The sequence below is a fragment of the Podarcis vaucheri genome (genome assembly GCF_965113315.1).
Source record: "Podarcis vaucheri genome assembly, chromosome: 2".
Classification (NCBI taxonomy): domain Eukaryota; kingdom Metazoa; phylum Chordata; class Lepidosauria; order Squamata; family Lacertidae; genus Podarcis; species Podarcis vaucheri.
Window position 1 is genome coordinate 73571293 of NC_138760.1, and position 20283 is coordinate 73591575.

At 48.7% G+C, this 20283-nt stretch overlaps 1 protein-coding gene across 3 annotated transcripts in view; it reads left to right on the top strand.

The window, feature by feature from the left end:
- The window catches only part of UNC5A (unc-5 netrin receptor A), an 87569-nt gene that overhangs the window by 50257 nt on the left and 17029 nt on the right, over window positions 1-20283 (top strand). For 2 of the 3 annotated variants that reach the window (XM_082213551.1, XM_082213553.1), the window contains exons 2-4: window positions 18969-19190; window positions 19637-19780; window positions 20041-20144. In XM_082213551.1, coding sequence (XP_082069677.1) covers window positions 18969-19190; window positions 19637-19780; window positions 20041-20144 — 470 coding nt within the window. Of the gene's footprint in view, window positions 1-16144; window positions 16789-18968; window positions 19191-19636; window positions 19781-20040; window positions 20145-20283 lie in introns of those variants that run through there. The other variant, XM_082213552.1, reaches the window with a different exon arrangement.

The following is a 20283-nucleotide window of genomic DNA, read 5'->3' on the forward strand; positions in this document are numbered from 1 at the left end:
TCTCTAATCTGTCAAGGTCGTTTTGACTTGGAGAACTAGGAGAACTTGGCTGGATGCTACCCAGCAACGACAGCTACTGTATACCTGCTACCCAGGTCCTTGCAACATGTTGTCCCACAGAGCTAATTCAGGGGCCCTTTCCCCTCATGGCAACGAGTCTTTCCTGCTGCCCCAGCAAATGCCAGCTCACCCAAAATGGCAGGCTCCTCTGCAGCAGAAGGGCTTGGATTTTGCATGTTTCCCTGCCATGTGTTCGTCGCTGTGTCAAGTGGTACAAAAGGAGGAGTTCACTATTACAACCATTAGTGTAATGAAAGGTGGCAGCCCCTTGATGTTGCAACAGCCTGGCATAAGGAAGGGATTCGCTGAGCTCCCACTCTCTGCCTCCACAATCTGTGCCCCCAACAACACACACACACATACACACAGCCACACGGCCACATCCCCAGCTATTAAAGGGGCCGGGAAGATAATGAGCTGACAGGGAAACACAAAATCAAGGCAGCCCCCAAGCTCCCGTTGTGCTCATAGAAAGAAACAAGATTGTAATTACAGGGACAGCGGGCAATTAAGTGGGTTGAGGGCTAATTAGTACCATCAGGTGGAGGCCTGCCACAAGGGACTTTCCCCACCAGCTCTGCAGGGATAGCAGTGATCGGGGCAGTTTACTAGGGGCAGGAGGGGAGGCAGGGGGCTGCACTCCGGCTTGCGCTCAAGAGCCAGCCCCAGAGAGGTCCCTATCCCAGCCCTATTGCTGCAAGAATAAGCCAAGGTCATAGAATCTTTGAATTTGTAGAGTTGGATAGGGCCACAAGGGTCATGTAGTCCAACCCTTTGCATGGCAGGAATATTTTGCCCTACATGGGGCTTGAACCCATGACCCCGGGGATTAAGAGTCTCATGCTCTCCTGACTGAGTCATGCAAATCTTTTGCCAAGTTAATATCAGAGTGTAGGTATGGACCCAGTCGTTAGAGCTCCTATATGCAGGTGTACCCTACGCGGGTGGCGGGACGAGGGTGGTGCTGTGGGTTAAACCACAGAGCCTAGGACTTGCTGATCAGAAGGTTGGTGGTTCGAATGCCCATGATGGGGTGAGCTCCCGTTGCTCGGTCCCTGCTTCTGCCAACTTAGCAGTTCGAAAGCACATCAAAGCGCAGGTAGATAAATAGGTACCGCTCTGGTGGGAAGGTAAATGGCGTTTCCATGTGCTGCTCTGGTTTGCCAGAAGCGGCTGAGTCATGCTGGCCACATGACCCGGAAGCTGTACGCTGGCTCCCTCTGCCAATAAAGCGAGATGAGCGCCGCAACCCCAGAGTCGGTCACGACTGGACCTAATGGTCAGGGGTCCCTTTACCTTTATGCAGGTGTACCCTAGGTCTCTCTCTGTGTGTATGCACTAGATCCACATTTGTTGTCAATGAGGATTCTATTTCCATGCTGAGGACAAGCTATTCATTGACATTTGAGGCACAACCTTTATGAATTCAAATCTTTAAAATGAATGTAAAGTTACTACATATGAATTCTGCCTCCTTTCCCTAAAGACATCAGTGCAGCAGCAACAACGCCCCTCCCCATTTTATCCTCACAACAACCACACAGGCTAGATCAGGTTGAATGCTGTGACCTGCCCAAATCCATCCAGTAAGCTTTGTGGCTCAGTGGAGATTTCAACCTGGGTCTCCCTGGTCCTCGTCTGGCGCTCACACTCTGCTGCATTGACTATCAATGATCTGAACCCAGACCTCCCCATTCTCAAACTAGTACACTACAGGTAGCCTAGCATTGTCCTGATTCCTGCCTAAAGAGCATTGGGAATGGGCCCAGAAGGACACAACTTGTTCCAAGCCAACCTCCCAGTCTTACATCTATATTGGAATTGTGAGTTTGGCATGGGTTCCTACCAGGGTATGATTGAGGAGCAAAAGAAGATCCTCACAGTTAACATGAGGAGGTGTGAAGGGTGCTTGTGGAAACCTGTCATTCTGTCCATTAACAGTTTGGGGGCTTGTCACTGAAATCAGGAATCCAGCAGGTGTTTATACTGCAGTATCAGGTGCAAAAGTTCTGGTGGTTAAGGTCCAACTCTGCTAAAACGAAGGGTTATGAACAACCAATGTACGGTAGCATTGTCACTTGTAGGAGGCTGTCCCTAATTTCTGTACTGAAATCCTGAATTCTATAATTGAAATGAAATCTGTCCATCCAGATCCGATTATGCATATGCATGTGCATATCTGATCTTAGGCTGCCGTCCTAATCCCACTTACCTGAGAGTAAGCCCTATTGAATTCAATAGGACTTGCTTTTGAGCAGGCATAGTATTGTGCTGTTAGTCATTGAGCAAACAAATAAACTGTTTAGCTGGCCAAGGGTTTCTGTGAAAAGATTTCCTGATCTCAAAGTCCATCTGCCCTGTTTTACTGCTCCGTAGCGCTGTCCGAAGACACTTCCGGGTCACGTGGCCAGTGTGACAAGCTGCATCTGGCGAGCCAGCGCAGCACACGGAAACACCGTTTACCTTCCCGCTAGTAAGCGGTCCCTATTTATCTACTTGCACCTGGGGGTGCTTTCGAACTGCTAGGTTGGCAGGCGCTGGGACTGAGCAACAGGAGCGCACCCCGCCGCGGGGATTCGAACCGCTGACCTGACGATCGGCAAGTCCTAGGCGCTGGTACCTGGGAAGCACACACAGCGCCACCCGGAAGTGTCTTCGGACAGCGCTGGCCCCGGCCTCTTAAGTGAGATGGGCGCACAACCCCAGAGTCGGACACGACTGGCCCGTACGGGCAGGGGTACCTTTACCTTTACCTACCTCCTACATTAAAACATTACTGTTGCTGCTGTCTTGTTACATTTATACCCCACCTTTCCCCAAGGAGCTATATGGTTCTGCCTTTCCCCATTTTATCTTTACAATGACCCTGTGAGGTAGGTAATGCAGAGAAACAGTGTCTGGCCCAAGCTCACCCAGAGAGCTCCATCTCTGGCCCAAGGTCGCCCCATCTCCCAGTCGAGCACTCTGGCTCAGTCTCCCTTTCAATACTATTTGCACCTGCAAAGTTTTGGGAGTGACCACAATGCTTCATTTCCAGTCAGTGCATTTCCTGTAGCTTCTTGCAGAAATCCCATAACTTTTTATACCACAAATGTTCTGGTTTATTTTTGTCCAGCTTTTGGTGCGCTATAGCCCCTCTGGACAGCAATAACATGGTTGTGTTGGGGAAGCACTGCAGAACCAACTCAAGTGGGATAAATCCACTACTATGCATTATTATTGTCTCCAGTGCTTTTTTCCTGGGGGTACACAGGGGTGCGCATGCCCCTAAACACTTTGTGAATCTAACGGGAGAAGAAACTAAGTTTCTTCTCTAGCACGGTGAATCTTCAGTTCTGTTGAATCGTCAGTTTCGTTGTTACCACCTCCGATGTTGGCTTCATTTCCTTTCCCAGTGATTTTCTTGAGTCAAAATGAGAGTACCCCTAAACATTTTTAAGAAAAAAAGCACTGATTGTGTCTATAACATGTTGCAGAGGACACCTGCAATGAAACATCTGTCTTGGGGGGCGGCAAGTCCCTCTCCAGGCCATGCCCCCCACTCTCCTTAAGAGCTTTCCCCTGACTCTTACTAGCCTGGATGTGCAGAGGGGTGTGGGGTGGATGGGTGTACAAACCGTTGACTGTGTGACTGAAGTGCAGACTATATAATTGTATGAATCAGTTCCCTTGCTATGCCCTCTTTGGCCTCTGGCCCTGCTCGTCATTGGCATGTGACACCTGCAGGGGTGCCAACTTGAATAAAATATTTCGAGGGGGCAGGTAATCCTGACCCCACATAATTAATCACAAGATGCAGCACACACAAACCCCATTTGAATGGCAACGCCCATTAACTTTTGGGGCCCCGGCTCCCTCAAATATTTTATTGGGGGGACCGAAGGGACCTTGGCCCCTAGGAGTTGGCTCCTATGGGTGCCTGGGAAGTCCACCACAAGAGGCTTGGGAAAAGGTTTGCCACACCTGACGTAGCCCGTCGTATGTGGGAATGGTTAGCGAATTAGTCACCGAAGTACTCATCCTAGAAATTGACTAATATGTTTGAAAACATTTGATACTCTGTTTCTGTAACAGCTCAGGAGGTTGGATCTAGGATATTATCATCTTGTTAATGAAAAGGAATGGGGTGGGAACACTTCTATTATGCTTAAGAATCTCAGAGCCTTTTCAGATCATAAAAATATGGAGGTTTACCTGTAGCGCTCTCTTTGCAATAGTCCTGATCCGGTGCCAGTTGCACAATCATTCACCCCCACATAATAGAGGAGGGCAGTCGTTTTGCGGCTGTTTGCCATTTGTTTTTGCTAAGTAGAAGGCTGGACGATCACTCCAGGGCTGGCTTTGCACAGCAGGGGAGCACACAGGCAGCAAGAAAACGGGAAAAAAATAGCTTCCACGCAAAGGTTCCTGAAATGGCAGTGAAAGGAGGGGGCCGTAGGGGCAGATGTCAGCTTTTGGGATGTTAAAAACAACCAAGCGAGTGCTGGATGAGCTGTTACATCAGGCTTACTTTGTGCATTGGGGAAACACCTAGCCATCAGCAAGATAAATTATTATCTTTTAAAATAAGAAGTGCCTAAAATAGAAGTTGGCAGAAGGATCCAATCACGAGGCAGAGGAGTAGGGCATTTATTGTTCAGCACTGGTACTGGCAGAGACAGGATGACAGAAGGCAGGTTTGTAAGTAGCCACTCACCTGGTTGCCTGTGGTGAAGGCCAAAATGGATGTGGCAATAATTTTACACACAGAACATAATACTCGCACAAAACCAGAAAATGGCACAGACAATTGGTACTACTGTAGCCTTATCAATGCATATTTTATTCCGAGCCTCCAGATTTGCACAAACCTACCTAGAAAATACACAACCAACTTTACAATTCCCTGGCTGTGTGTTTTTGCACACTTCTTGATGGTGGAGGTTGTTGTTTTAAAGCAGGGTGCATGTAGCTATCTGCACACATGCCCTACTGGTACTTAATTGGCATAACAGAATCAAGAAATTAGAAGGCAGCGACACACACAAAATGGAATGCCTACTGGTATGAACAGCAAAGACAAATCAAATAGATGCAATATACAAATCCATGTGGGTGCAAACTACTCTTTTCTAGTTCGTCCCTCATTGGGGGACTATTCCTATTCGTCCCTCATTGGCTGCTCAGGATTGCTTGGGAGGTCACAATGCTGCAGAGACCGTTGAAGCCATGACTGTCAGAGCACCCTGTTAGGGTTTAGAATCCACATCTAGTACCCTGAAGCTCAGGTGTGAGGAACCTGTGGAACTCCAGATGCTGCTGAACTACAGCTCTCATAATCCTTGGCCACCAGCCATTCTTTCTGTGGCTGATGGGGCTGATCTGGAGGGCCAAAAGTCCCACACATCTGTTGTCCTCTCTTGGCCTCCTTGGTCCAGAGTCCCCAAATCTCCCACCTGCTTCCTTGACACAGTGTTCAGTCCCAGTCCTGCTTTCTCCTTTCTTCTACTTGCTTGTCTTCAGCACCCTGTGGCGCCCAACGTTTATGTTTGCCTTCCTTGTCTCTTCAAGGGCCTAGTCAGCCCCTTGGTTCTGCTTTTGCTGCTTAGGGGCTCCCTGCACCTTAGCTTTCCGATATCTTTTCTTGTACCTCTTGATTCCCAGCCAAAGTGACTGCTTTCCTTTCCTTCGTAGAAAATGGATTGCAAATTGTTTAGTTCCCTGAGCAGGTAAGCAAACATTCTGAGTAATCTCACCCGCTCAACCAATGAGCGCCAGGTGCTTCTCCATCACAAGTGCAATTCAGTATCGATGTGTTAGTTGAAGGGGAAATGCCGTTTTCCTACAGGCAAAATGCATGCTCCGCAGTTTGGCTAGAGCAATTCTGTTTTCTGGAGTGCCGCCATTCCTAACTTCTGCGGCGCATTGTTACCCCGACTTCCCCTCCCTGCCGCCTTCACCTCTGCTAACACCAGACCCATTCCTGATCTTTCTGCACCTCTTCCTAATCCCAGGTTGATGTTCCCATATGCACAGCACTGCAGATATTCCCCACCTTTACCCCCATCTCGCAGTCCTTCCAAATAAAGATATATGGGCAATGTTCAGTGCTGGTGGCTTGTATCTGGGCTCCCTCTTATTCTGCGTCACCTGCTTCCCTCCTTCTGCACTCTCCCCCCTTCCACCATCAGCTTCTGCTAGCACCCTCAATCTTCTACCTCCACACCTCTAAACCTCCCATTTAGAGCTCCCTCTCAACAGGGACCGTTGCTTGCGCTACTGTGCTAGATTGTGTGCATTAGTTTTTGTGACAAAGCTGAATGCCCAATTTTAGAGGCTGCTAAATTCACTTCACCTGGTGGGATTAAAAGCGCAGGGCTCTGCAGCAGCAGCAGCAGCAGCCCTCTTGCATTGCCAGGTGCTCTTTCCCTGTGCCAGGCCCAAGAGGCCTTTGGCTGGGGACGGAGAGGAGAAGAAAAGGGCACATTGCACTTTATTGCCATAATGTGGCTTAATGAGGAGTAAATGGAATAAATAAAGTGGTTTCCAATAAGATGATGTTTCTGGCCGTAGGTGGCTTGCCTGGCAATAGATGAATTGGGCAGATGCACAGGATATGTTTGTGTAAGACCATAGGAGGCTGCATAATCCAGGATTACAACCAGAGTATTTGATATGTGAGTGGAGTGGCTGTCTGGCAAACTGATGTGTATATTTTAAGACACATTTTTGAGCATCTCATGTGCATCTTGCAGAGCAGTTGCATGGCAATTGCATTTTATTTCACAAGCCTCTCACTGGCATGTATACACAGTGCTGTGTTTGTCGGTGCATAGATTCTGGGTACCATTTTTTGAGTTTGCTGCAGCTAAACGGGTATGAAGGAAGGATGCAATGTGCACTTGATGTATTTTCTGAGTTTGTGCCTCTACAAGTGCATTTGCCTGCAGGTACAGCGGCATGCTTGCTGCATGTGTACATTTTATGGCACCTCTGCCTGACAGGCTTAAGTGTGCACAGTTCCTTGCACATGCAGACATACCTGTGCTAGTGTTTGTTGGACCCAGATGCCCCCCTGCTTGAGCTGCAGGCAGCTAGGCTAGGGAGTGGGGTGGGGGGTTGAGAGTTGTTAAATCAGTGAGTTATGAAATGCCTTTATATCCAAGACAGGGGTTTTAATTAAATTAATTGCCAGCAACGCTGTAAAAGTGCTGAGGGGTAATAACCGGAGCGTTATGGCGCCGTTTATCTTCCCCACGTAAATTAGCTGCTGCACCTTACTACTTTCGGCAGCCAGACGTGAGCAGGGTGCAATGCCTGGCAGGTTGAGTCTCTGGGAGCTGCCAAGGGCAGGGAGGGGGAGTTCTCCTGCCCCAGGCTCCTCTTTCCCAGCTGCAGTAAGTGCTCTGTGCTATCGCACATCTGGCTGACATGGGACCAGTTGTGGCGGGAGGGGGCTGAGTGTTTGACTCAGCAAAGGCATTCTCTCCGCACCAGTCCATACTGCCCTCTTCTGGCTTGCTGGGAGGCTGCAGGCCACAGAGCATCCTTCAGGCTCTCTGTGCCAGACTGACCGATGGGAGAAGTGGGTGAAAGGAATGCTCTTTAGACAGCGCCTGTTCAGTGGCTGCAATGCCTGGGATGGGGCTTGTAGGGCTTGGTGCAGGAGCAGGTGGGAAGGCCTTGGGACACTTTGCTCAGTAACAACTGAGGGGCAAGGGAGGATAGATGTCTCCTCAGTGTTGCAGGCAGGACAGGAGGCCAGAGACCCCAAAGGCAGGGAGCCAAGATCCAGGGGGCATGAATGAGGCTGCCAATTGGCCTAAGACTGGACTTGGTAAAAAATATTGTGGTACACCATCATTTTCAGGGCTGGTAGCTGCATTCCCTTGGGTGGGGAGTAATCTAGGGCTGCATACCAGCAGTGGGCAGAGCCAAATCCAAAAACTAGCAGGGGCAGCTCTTTTCTGTCTTTCCTTATCTATCTGTCTCCTCCATTCATGTATCATGTATTCTCTCTCTCTCTCTCTCTCTCTCTCTCTCTCTCTCTCTCACACACACACACACACACACACACACACACACTGTTAACTTGCACCCATTTTTACATGGATAGACACAGGTTCCCCTCACTCTGCAAGCTTGGCTCCCTCCTTCTGGGACCCTCAGCTTTCACTCACTCCCAGCCTCTCACCCATTCATTCATTCACTCACTCATCCATCCATCCATCCTCTCTCCACCCCACCTCGCACACACACACACACACACACACACACACCCGTCCGCCAGCCTCCAACCCTGCCAGGTAGGAGGAAGAAAGTAATGTTGGGCACTTTTTTGCCACAGAAAACTGTTGCTACTGAAACTCGCTAGCTTGCTGCCCCCAGATCTCAGAGGCTGGATCTTCCCAACCGCCAAGTCACCTCTAGCCTCAAACTACACAAGGGAGGTTGATGGGGAAAGTGCAGAGCTGCTGCTCTGACTGCCTTCCCTGTGGGCAAGAGGGTTTCCTCATTGCCTTGCCCTCCATTTTGGGCGTCGCAGTTCTGATACACAGATGAGAAATCTCAGGTTAAATGCAGCTCTCAAGCCTCTTTATCTGACCCTGGGGTCTCTCTGAAGCCTACAGCCTTTCCCCAAGACATGCCCCGTACAGTAGCCCTGCTTTCCACCCCCTCGGGCTGCTTTTGCCTATCTGTTTTTGCTCTGCTAATGCCTCCTGTCTGACTGGATGGAGGACAGGCAGGCCCCATCCACTGCCAGCATGTGGCCCCCAGAAGGTTGCTCAATGGGGAATGTGGCTCCCAGACTGAAAACGATTCTCCACTCCTGCCGTAAAAGCATTATTTGCAACAGAGTGTGAGGGCACCACAGGGGTGGAAGCTGAGGCAGCTCTGCTCTTGTGGGATCTGGTCATAAGGGGAAGGCCTGGGCCCTGCCCTGCCCATGTCCCGGCCCCTCGCCTTGTCCTCCATTGTGTTCTGGGCTTGATGAAGCACTGGTGGCGGCAGGGGGCTGCGGTGGTGGGGCTGCATGCAGCTCCCTGCCATGGAAAACAAAGCCAGTGCTTGATTTGAGATGGAATTTGCCCCTTGTATATTATTCCAGCAGTTCAGAAATAATTTCCACTTACTCACAGATGATGATTCTATATTTAATCTCTCCTCTCTCGGATGAACATAAAATGCCAGTTTCTACATCTCTGCAATTTCTCACTGTTTAGTCAGCCAGTCTTTCGGTGGCAGCGAAAGAGGCTTCCTTGCCTTAGCCATGATGTTTTTTTTCCTGCTGTCAAAAGGTTTAATAAACAATTCTTACTCTCTTGGCATGCATCACTCAAATAAGCCAGAGCTTCTTATCTGCACATTTGACAGAAGGTTTTGTTGTTATATTTCCATTGTGAGTCAGACCCTCCCCCTCCAAAGCTCTAACGTTTAGCTCTTCCTCCAGTGGACTGGGGTCTCTGTCTTCTTTCTAGCCCACGCTAGACTAGGGGGTTGCAAGACTTTCTCTCATTCCCTGTAGCTGGAATTCTAGGGGTTGCCAGAAGATTCTGGAAAATCTCTTACCTTTGCAGAGCCCAGGTGAGGGTGAGCTTGAGGTGACAGCTCAGTAGGATCCATGGGGCTCAGCTGTGCGGTAGGAGCTTATTTCTAGACAATGAGCTTCTTTCTTTCCCTCCAAGGGAATAACTGTTTGCTGGGGGCCACCGTTATAACTGTGTGCTACTTCCAAAATCACCATCCTCTGGATTCAGTCTCACAAAGCCATCTTTTCTTCTTCTTCTTCTTCTTCTTCTTCTTCTTCTTCTTCTTCTTCTTCTTTTTCAGCCAGAAGAACTGTTAGCATATGTCAGTGGATCTGCTAATTTTGACATCATTTTGCCATTTAGATATGGATTATTGAAGTCTACCTAGAGGTTTGGTTTTGAAAGTTTGAAAGCAATGGAATGGAATGGGGGAAGTCCATGGTGATGGAGACAAAATGGTTTCAGAGGCAAGGGCTAATGAATGATGTTCATCTGGGCCATGCTGTTCTATCATGCAAAATGGAGATGGGGCCCATCTTTGGGGGGCTTTAGTGTGGCCTGGTCACTGATGGTGTACAAATGGGAAGTAACCATCAGTTTGTCTCAAAGCCCTTTGTTCCAAGCACCTGAAATGTACCTGGAGTTAGATCTTCAGCAGAAACTAGTTTTTACCTGGCAGTGTGTGAGTGAAGGAAGATCTGGCGGGGTCATCTTGTGTTTTAAGACTGACTTTGCTTTCACTTGGGGACTGGTACTGCTTGCACTATGGACTTGCTTCTGCGGCCCTGTAATACCCATTCAGCCTTTACGGATTAGTAAATAAAAAATAATGATTACAACATCACAAGTCTCTAGGGCTCTTTTCTTCAAAAGAAGCTGCCTATGTAAAAGCTGCCCTGAGCATTTTTAGACAAAGAATGCTGGACTAGATAGACCTCAGTCTAATATAGCAGGCTGGTTAAGAACCTGAGGACAAGTACAAATATTTTTGTGGCGGCTTCCCTCTTTATAGCTGTCTTCAGATTGTTTATAGCTCTCTTCAGTCTCATCATTATGCTTGGGTTAGATTCCCATTTACATCTAGTTAGTAGCTTCTAGCAACAGTTTAGCTGCCTATTAATTTTTTTATATCCTACCTTTCCTCCAAAGAGCTTCAGGTGACATATTTGGTTCTCTTCCCCTCCACCGCCTTCCCCTGAGGCTAAGCTGAGCAAGAGTGTCTGGCCTAAGATTACCCTGCGAGCTTCCTGGCAAATGAGGATGTGAGCCAGGGTCTTCCCAGTCCTAGTAGCCCAGAGGTACTGGAGGAGATATCGGTATCTCCCCAACCCCTCTCTGGCCAAGTTGGACAGATGGGAAGAATCACCTATCAGTGATGGCAGGTAACCTTTCTTGCCTACAGGGGTCTTCAGAAGTCCCTATCAAAGTACTCTCTCAAGCTGCACTTTGAAAGAGCTTCAGGACATCTGACAACCAGCTGATTGTTGAGTCTCCAGAAGCTGCTTTTGAAGGGACAGGCACTTTGAAACGGACTTCTGAAGAACTGAGAAGTCAATCTAGTCTAGCACATATTTTGGTGTGGCAGCCCCAAGGAATAGCCACATGATCATTAAGGGGATCCAACAAATGCCAGAAGCAATGCCTGCAAGGTCTGCGAGAGCTGGAGGTGTCTTGGGGGGCATGGGGGTGTCATATGAAGGCACATAGTGAATGTGTGCTCATTCTGAAATTTGCAGGTGAGAACAGGACATAAAAGAAATGAAAGCTCAACAGTTGTGTCTGTGAAGGATGCACTGGTTTATTTTTCATTTATGCCCCACCTTCCTTCCCTTCCAAGATGGAAACCAAGGTGGCATACTTTGGGTTCCCAAGAGGAGTCTCCCTTCCAGGCACTGATCAAAGCCAGAACTGCTTAGCTGCAGCAAGGTTCTCACCTCATGTGCTGAGTCTGAGAGGTGCTTGGGGTGGAGCATGAAGGGAGCTCAGGAAGTTGTGAGACAGGCAAGCGAGTCCAGGGATATTTGCATTGCACATGTGAAATGTCTGGTAAGGAGATCCTGTAGGAAGCATGTAGGTGGATTGAAAATCTTGGAAGCCCGACAGGGGTGTGAGGGAAATCACTCTACTGTCAGGCTTCCAATCCCTTCTGGCCCAAGTGGGCATTCTGGAATGAGGGCTGCATGTGGGAAGCCCACAGATGAGGACTGGATATGTGGGGGGCTTTGTGGGAGGCAAACGGGTGGGTGTGGACCAGTTGGGGAAGGGGTATATGTGGGGAGCAGGTGGAAAGTGTGCAGGTGGGCGGGGAGCAGGCGGGGAACAGGCTCGGCGTTAATTCCCCTGCATTCCATTCTGTTTAATTGCTTATTAAATTCTAAGCAGCCAATTATCAGCAGCAATTACAGCTCCGCGCAGTGACACAATCGCCGCTTTAGCATTTGTTAATCAAATGCTTATTTAGGAGTCCGCTTTATTAGCTGTTGTTGGAAGGAGAGCCCAGTCCCTGAGGCTGGGGGAAGGGAGCTTCAGGGTTCCCCCTCCCCACATTCTCTTGCCTTCCATGATGCGCCTTGACTCTTCTCTCCCTTGGGGTTTTAAATGCCTGTTCTCCTGAGATGCGCCAGATAGGCAGGCCAATCATCCAGAGTGTGCAGAAACCAAAGCAGCCGGCGCCATTTGGTGCCTCTCCATGAAGGCATCGGTTCAGGACATTGGGAATGAAGTGTTCATGCATCCATCACTGGGGACCGTGACTCAGTGGCAGAGCCCATGTTTTGTACATAGAAGATCCCAGTTTCAATCCAGGTGGAAGAATCCGCCATGCAGCAGACTGAAGCAAGCTGATTCTGGATGCCAAGCGGAGAGTGGGAGGAATAAATGCGGCAGGAATTTAATGTCTGCGTAGCACGACTTTTTAAAAGTGATGGCTATGGCAACCTTTGGCATCTGCTTCAGCTAAAGTCTTAGTCCAGAGGTGAAGATCCGGTAGCAGGTGATGGGGAAAGCCATTCCTTGGAAAGCTGATGCCAGTCAATGAACAAAGAGTCTGACCTGGTATAATCCAGTTTCCTATATTCCTATGATCTGGAGTAACGCACATGTGAAACTCTGCTTTATACAGCCGGAAGAAAGGGCCTCGGGGATCCTGACAGAAAACAACAACCCCTGCCCTCAGTCTAGCCAATGGCGTTATTGAACATTCACTTTGAGTGCTGTAGCTGCATTGCCTTGGGGAAGGGCGCCGCCTCATTTCAGCCACATCCAGGTAGCCATAGCCAATCAGGGACAAGGAGATTGTCCCCAGTCAAGAGGCAGGAGGATGAGATAGGCAGCTACTGGCAACTAATTGGCTCCCTTTTTGCAATAACGGTACATGTTTTATGCATCTGGGCATGAAAAGAACCATTCCAGATATGAACAGAGAGATGGGCGAAATGTGCAAAGAGATCGTCCTGTGGTGTAGAAATTGAGTACATGATTTGATGGTACGTCTGTTCCAGGTCAGCACTGAAACATGTGTGTGTGTGCCCGTGTGATCAGAGTGATTAAATAGACTCTCACATGAACAAAATGTCGATGTAGGGCCTCTTAAGGGCAAGTGAAGGAAGGATGTCACTTCTTTTAAACATGCAGGAAATTTAAGTTCAATAAACAAAACTACTGCTATGTATAATTAGAGGGGAAAATGTATTTCTCTTCAGTTTGGCTTGTCTACCAAGTAACAATCCCTAAGACAGCAACACCCTACAGCCAACATGGCTTTGGAGGGGGAATTCAAGTCTTATCCATGCTAAAGACCCAAATCGTAGGAATGCATTGGCACTGATATTAGCTGTGCACTACCATTTTTTGTGATTACAGTGGTACCTTGGTTCTCAAACTTAACCCGTTCCAGGAGTTCGTTCGACTCCTGAAGCTGTTTGAAAACCAAGGCACAGCTTCTGATTGGCTGCAGGAGCTTCCTGCACTCAACTAGAAGCCACATTGGATGTTCGGTTTCCGAAAAGTGTTCACAAACCGGAACACTTACTTCCAAGTTTGTGGTGTTCGGGAGCCGATTTTTTCGACAACTAAACCATTTGAAAACCAAGGTACCACTGTACTATTAGCACTTGGTCAGGGGTGCCCAAACTTTTTTCAAAGAGGGCCAGATTTGATGAAGTGAACATGCGTGAGGGCCGACTGAAGTTGTTGAGCTTTTTTTTAGATTTAACCCCAAAGTTGTTGAGCTTCTTTACAATTTTACCCCCCCTCCCAGTTGTTGAGTTTTTGGGGATTTTACCCCAAGACATATACTGCCACAGGGGCCAGATTAAATCGACCGGCGGGCCAAATTAGGCCCCTGAAATGGACATGCCTGCACTAGGTGGAAAGGCATAGCTATGGAGGTTTTACCCTGAAATGCTAGTTTTGGATACGGACTGGAAGAATTTATTTATAAAACTTATACCCCACCATAGGAAATCAAGTCAGCTAATGAAATCAAGCAAACAAATATCATATACACCCTCATTCAAAACAGCAAGAATAATAAACCCTATGTTAATATAATGAGCCAAAAATAATGACTGTCATTATGTGACCGATGAATAACATAGAATAAAAAAAAAAATTCTGGGAACAGCAGTCAAACTGCAAGTAGCAATATCAATTAAATTGCATAGTATTTATGAAGATCCAAGTTTCACCAACTGCTGAAAACATTATTATAGCACCTTGGGGGCCTTGGCAGAGAGGTAGTAAATAATTGCAAAAAAACAAACAAATAAGAGTGCCAGGGCCTGACTGATCTCAGCTGGCAGGGCGTCCTACAGGGTGAGTGTCACTGAAGAAAAAGCCCCATGTGCGGCAGCTAAGCTGTTTGCTTCACAGAGTCAATGAATCTGGAGCAGTGTGTCAGGTGATGACCAGAGCATGCAGAGAGAACCATATGGAAGGAGGTTGGTCCTTCAGAAAAAAAACATATTGAAGGTTCTTTTTAATCAGCTTTGCTGCAGGGAGAAAGGAGTTAGTATGCTGATGTGGCTGTGTAGTGCATGTGCACTTTGCAGGTTTTCATTCAGAGATGAAGACTGTGAAACTATCCACACCCCAAGAGGGGGTGCAGCAATTGAGCCAGCATCGTTCCTGTTCCACTACTCCCTTTGCACCTCCCTCTCTTCTGCTTGGTGGTGGTGGGGGGGGCAGAAAGATTCCTGCTTCCATGTCAATAGGAAAAGAGGCTGCATCTCTCAGCCCCACCATTAATGTTAATCTTCAATTAAAGCTTTTGTTTATTGATCAATTGATCATATTGATTTAAGCTTGCAGAACTAGATAGTGTATTGGACTGAGAGGCCTGAGGTGTGTTAGGGTCCTCTCAGCTGCAGATTCTCTTGTTTGCCTCAGTTCATGATCTGTCCAATGGAAATTGAAAAAATGACTAGCTCACAAGGTTCTTGGATGCATGTAGACCAAAAAGATTCTTGTTAGTTTTGCTTATTATGGATTTATCCTACCCTTTTCAATCAGGACTTCAGGGTGTCATACGCAGGTTCTCACAACAACCCTGTGAGGTACGTTAGGCCGAGAGATAACAACTTGTCCAGGTCAGCCAGTAAGCTTAGTGTCTACATAGGGATTTGAACCTGGACTTCTCTGGTCTAAAGGTCAAAGAAGATGTGATAGCAGAAAGACTTTGATCAGATTTCTAGCGGTCCCCCCTTTAAGGGGGAACTGATTCTGAAAAGATGATCCTCTCTTGAAATTACTACTTTCCTCATGGGGCAAAACATACAAAAGGAAAATATGGTGATCAGGTGTATGCGCACAAAATTGGAAATATTATTGCTTTATTATTTTGTTTGCTAGTTGACTAATGCCAAATGGTCTTTAGGTGACTCACAACAATTCTAAAGCTTGCAGAATTTTAGAACAACAAAGATAAAGCAACGTTATAACATTTCACCCACCCCACCCCAAAACCAACAGCTCAGATTTGAAATAATTACGGCGCAGGAACTGGCACATCACATGCCTGCGAAAAGAGCAGTGTGGGAGCACAATGCATTGAAACTGCTCCTATCCCATGTGGTGTGTGGATGATAGGTAGCAAAGGGTAGGTCCATTAAGGCTTGGGAACTACCTGCATATTACAAATAAATCTCTAGCATAGAGACACTAGGAAGCTTAGGAGGTGGTGGTGGTGGTAGTTGTTGATCATATACATTCAATGTGCATTTAAAGCACACAAGTCCCCCACGAGAATCCTGGGAATCATTGTTTGTTTGTTTGCAAAGTTTTAAAATAATTATTTCATTTTATAATGTATATAAAACAAGAGAGAACAGTTATAACAACAGACGGAAATTAAAAGATGAAAGACAAAACTATAAAAGAAGCAAGTAGAAGGTGACCAGTTGCACGTGGGTTAAAGTCCAAGTAAAGACTATGAGGAATCATACTTTAAGGTTGCTTAGAACGGTAGCTCGGTGAGGAGGGAAACTACCGTCCTTAGGCTTCTTTGGGGGAAGTCAGGTGCTGTAAATGTGCACTGGGTGTGCTTTAAATGTACAGCAACGGGTGGGGCGGAAAGATGAGTAAGGGGAGCAGTCAGGTGCCGAGGAGGACAGGACACTCCTGTGCCCGTCTTCAGTGGTGGTGTACAGTACAAGACGGCACATGGGCGGCTGCAGCTTATCTCATCATTGTAGTGCTGCAGGAGTGAAAATCCCCTCTTGTTGCGCGCAACCCTGAGAGGTGAGGGAGCCTGCGCTGCGCTAAACCGGCCCTTCCTGCTGAGGAGGAAGGGAGCAAAAGCAGCAGCACAATGGCAGAGCTTCCGAGGGGGCTGTTGAGAAGGGATGCAGAAGGGAGCGGCGGGGCAGGCGAGAAGAAGCGCCCGCTGCGAGGAAGGAGGCCTGTCCGAAAGGGGCGCGCGTGCTGCGGCTAGAGAAGCGGTCCCCGCGTGTTTTGCTCAGGCTCGCCGCAACCCTGCTCCCGCCAAAGGAGCAGCGCGGGGCCTCCCTTTCGCCGCGGCCGGTTTGCCTCGGCGAGCAGGCCTTCGCCGGCCTCCCCGCACGGGCCGCGGGGCCGGAGCTGGAGGCCTCGGGGTTGCCTGCGGAGGCGCTGCCCTTGCGGAGAGAGGCGCCTCGAGGCCCGGCGAAAGCGCGGCTGGGAGGCGGAGGGGAGGGAGCGGGATCAGCTCAGCGTGGCATGACGAGACGAGGCCCCCGGAGAAGTGAGCTATGTCCCTTATTGGTCACACTACATTTCTTTTTCATTAGCAGTTAAATGCAGACATGAGGGATCGGCGCAGGTTCACTGGGCGCGCGCCGTGCGGCATTTCCGGCCGTGATGGATTAGCCCCGGTGGAGGCGGCGGCGGCGGGGACGAGGGCGGGAGGGGGGGGAAGCCTGCTGTCAGCAGCCCCAGCTGTGGACGCCTGTCATGGGGGGAGGTTGGGGGGGGGGACACCGTGACACACGTCTCAGCAAATAGGAAGGACAGGGAGACGAACCAGGGCCTCGCATTAGGGTCCAGGGATGAGGGCACAGTGGCGGGTGAGGTGGGACAGGCTGGGCGGGGAGTACCGTAGGTTGGTTATATCACAGGCAAGTGTACCTATTGGCATTTCCTCCTTGTGTCTGCTAGTTGCCAGCACATTCTCCCCATGTATGTGTTTGGCTGGTGAGCACTACTGGCTTTCTTGTTTTGTGAATGAGTCTGGAACCGTCCTCAGCATACACTTGTGCTTCAGAAATTCTGGAATTGTAGCATCCAGGCACGTGGGCGAAGCAGAAGAAAATGTGGTGCTTTAAGCATTTGCATATACATTTTAGATGATAGGGCAATTGACATTTTGAAGTGAAAGATTCCAGAATCCTTAAGTGTCAGACAAACTGTGTGCTGACCCCCACACTGAAGTGGATTGTAATCTCCATGTTAGCATTTATGTATTCTTTTTTTTTTAAAGTGTTATCAGCATCTAGCCCACCCCATTCCCAGGACAGCCAGCAACATTCTATTTTACTGCAAAATCTCATCGCTTTAACCTCATTTGTGCTATCCCAGCTCAACACAGCCCAGTGGCAAATGGGAAGCAGTGCAAACATTGCGAAGATTTTTACCTAGCACATATTGGAGGATATGTGGGTTGACTCTAGTGAGACAGAAGGCAGAGGGTTCTAGCTCTCCATATCTGGAGCAATCTAATAGCTGGTTTTATCTGAGCCGATCATCAGATTGGGCTTCCTGTTCCTCAGGCGTAGGAAGCTGAATTTAAGGCATAAAGGAGGGAATTTAAACCTGAACACTGTTTCTATCCATACATCACAGGTTGCCCGCTTGTCCCAATAAGAAACTAAAAGGGTATTTTTAGACTTAAGTTTGAAGAAGGAACCCCAAGTTCATCCATGAACAGTATTAACAAAGCAGTGAGATGGGGGGGGGCGGTGATTGTAGGTTAAAGCCAAAGGGCATTGCCAGTATTTTGCTTGGGAACATACACACAGGCAAGTATCACAATTGTTAGTAGCATCAGGCATAACCAAAAGTTAGTCCATATTGTGAACAGTCAGGAAGTAAAACAAACCTACACACAATCAGTGAGCATTTGCTTGGCATGCAGAAGGCTGTGGGTTCAGTGGCGGGCATCTCTACCTGGGGCTGGGAGAGTGCAGGCAGTTTTGAACTAGATGACCCAGTGGTCAGACTCAGTATAAGGCAGCTGCCGACTACCGCACCATCTGTAAGTGTGCATTCCTGTTGAAGGCAGTATCTAGAACTATCGCCTCTGATTATCCCTCTTACACAAGCGTGGGATGATGTATCATGTGGCATTGTAATGCTCTTAACTTACTCCTCTGAAAGTGTTTTCTGACAACTCCCACCAGCCTCCTAAAATCTTAAAAGAGTTACTGGTAAATGTCAAATGATGGTGAGTTTTTGACACTTGCCGGAGCATACTTAATAAAGAGGAAGTACCTCGGGGGGGGGGCTTTCTGTTGGCCCTTACCCCCAGTGGTGTTTGGTTGGATGCAGCAGGACTGAAAACATGGCCATCTGAGTTGGCTGTGGGGACAGCAGCATGGCTGAGAGCTCTTGCTGCAGTTGCTTTCATTAATGTTACAGACCAATTAACTGTGTAATTAGCCTAGATCCCCAAAGAGCTGCTGCTGCTCTGATTACAGTGAAGGAGAGTTGAAGCCTTGCCCTTTAACTGAAGAAGCTTGATCTTAGAGGACTGCGGGGTTTGGTGGCCAGCAGAGCAAAGGCATTTTGCATGTACTGATTTAACCTTGAAGTTTGGAATGAAATCCACCTACGCAAGGTCCATGGTGGAAACCTGACTCTTTATGGCCTCTGTGAATGTTGTGGCTGCTAGTGTGCCAGTTTCTAGCCCCTCTCCTCTCTGCCCAGGTGCCCAGCAGAGTGCCACAGTGCCCATCCCTGTGCCTGGCTCTTCCTCCGACCTGCTCCCTCACTTCCTGCTGGAACCGGAGGATGTTTACATTGTCAAGAACAAACCGGTGACACTGGCCTGCAAGGCCACGCCTGCCACCCAGATCTACTTCAAGTGCAATGGCGAGTGGGTGCATCAGGGCGACCACATCATACAGCGCAGCATGAACAAAACCACGGGTGAGTGCTGGAAGGGGTGGGGCATCAAAGGGCAGCAGAGGAGTCTTGTTTTGATGGCTGCAGGGCCAACACTCAGCTCCTGTCACACTGCTGACCTGGAGTTAGGAGCCCTCATATTTATACTGTTAGCATAGCTTTTGTGCTTCTTTGGCTGCTGTGGTCTTCTGAGATTTCACCATTACATTGTAAAGTTTTTAAGAGATTTCTCACATGCTTCTGAGCATATATTTGCAACAGTCAGAGCCAGAGACATCTTTGGGTCCCCCTCCACACACTTTTCTCATGATACTTGAGGTTCTCTGGAAACTGAACACAGCAGCATTCTGCACACTTACTGCACTTCCACAGAATTGTGACACCCATTCATGTAGAGCTCCTCCACCCACTGATGTCCCCCCCTTCCCTGCTTTCCACCCTTGCCTCTTTGCCCCCTGGTGTTTTGGCAGGCCTGCCCCTCATGGAAGTGCGGATCGACATCTCGCGGCAACAGGTGGAGAAGATCTTTGGCTTGGAAGAGTACTGGTGCCAGTGTGTCGCCTGGAGCACGTCTGGCACCACCAAGAGTCAAAAGGCCTACGTGCGCATTGCTTGTGAGTGGCGCCCTGCTTACCCTCCTTTCTGCTCAGGGGACCCCTCTAGGACTTCAAACCACCCATCTTCCCTCTCCTAGAGCCTCATTGTCATTCCCCCCACCTACAGCTGAAAATCAAAGCCTGTTCTTTCATGTCTGAATCAACTACGATCAATTGGCTGCTCATGTTGGCAGGGAGCAGACAAGGCTGTGGCCTAGTATGACCTGGGGGGTCTTCGATGTCATCTTGACACCGCTCTAAGCCTCTCTTCTTTCTAGATCTGCGAAAGAATTTCGAGCAGGAGCCCCTGGCCAAAGAGGTCTCCATTGAGCAGGGAATTGTGCTGCCTTGCCGCCCTCCAGAGGGGATCCCACCAGCTGAAGTGAGTACTGGCCCTGCATGCTTAATCCTGGGCAGAACTGAGGGGGCCATTGGGGAGAACGGTTGAGGAAGCCCACCAGTAGCACAAAACCAAACCAAACCACTTCATGGGGACCACCCGACGTTGGAACCCGCATCTC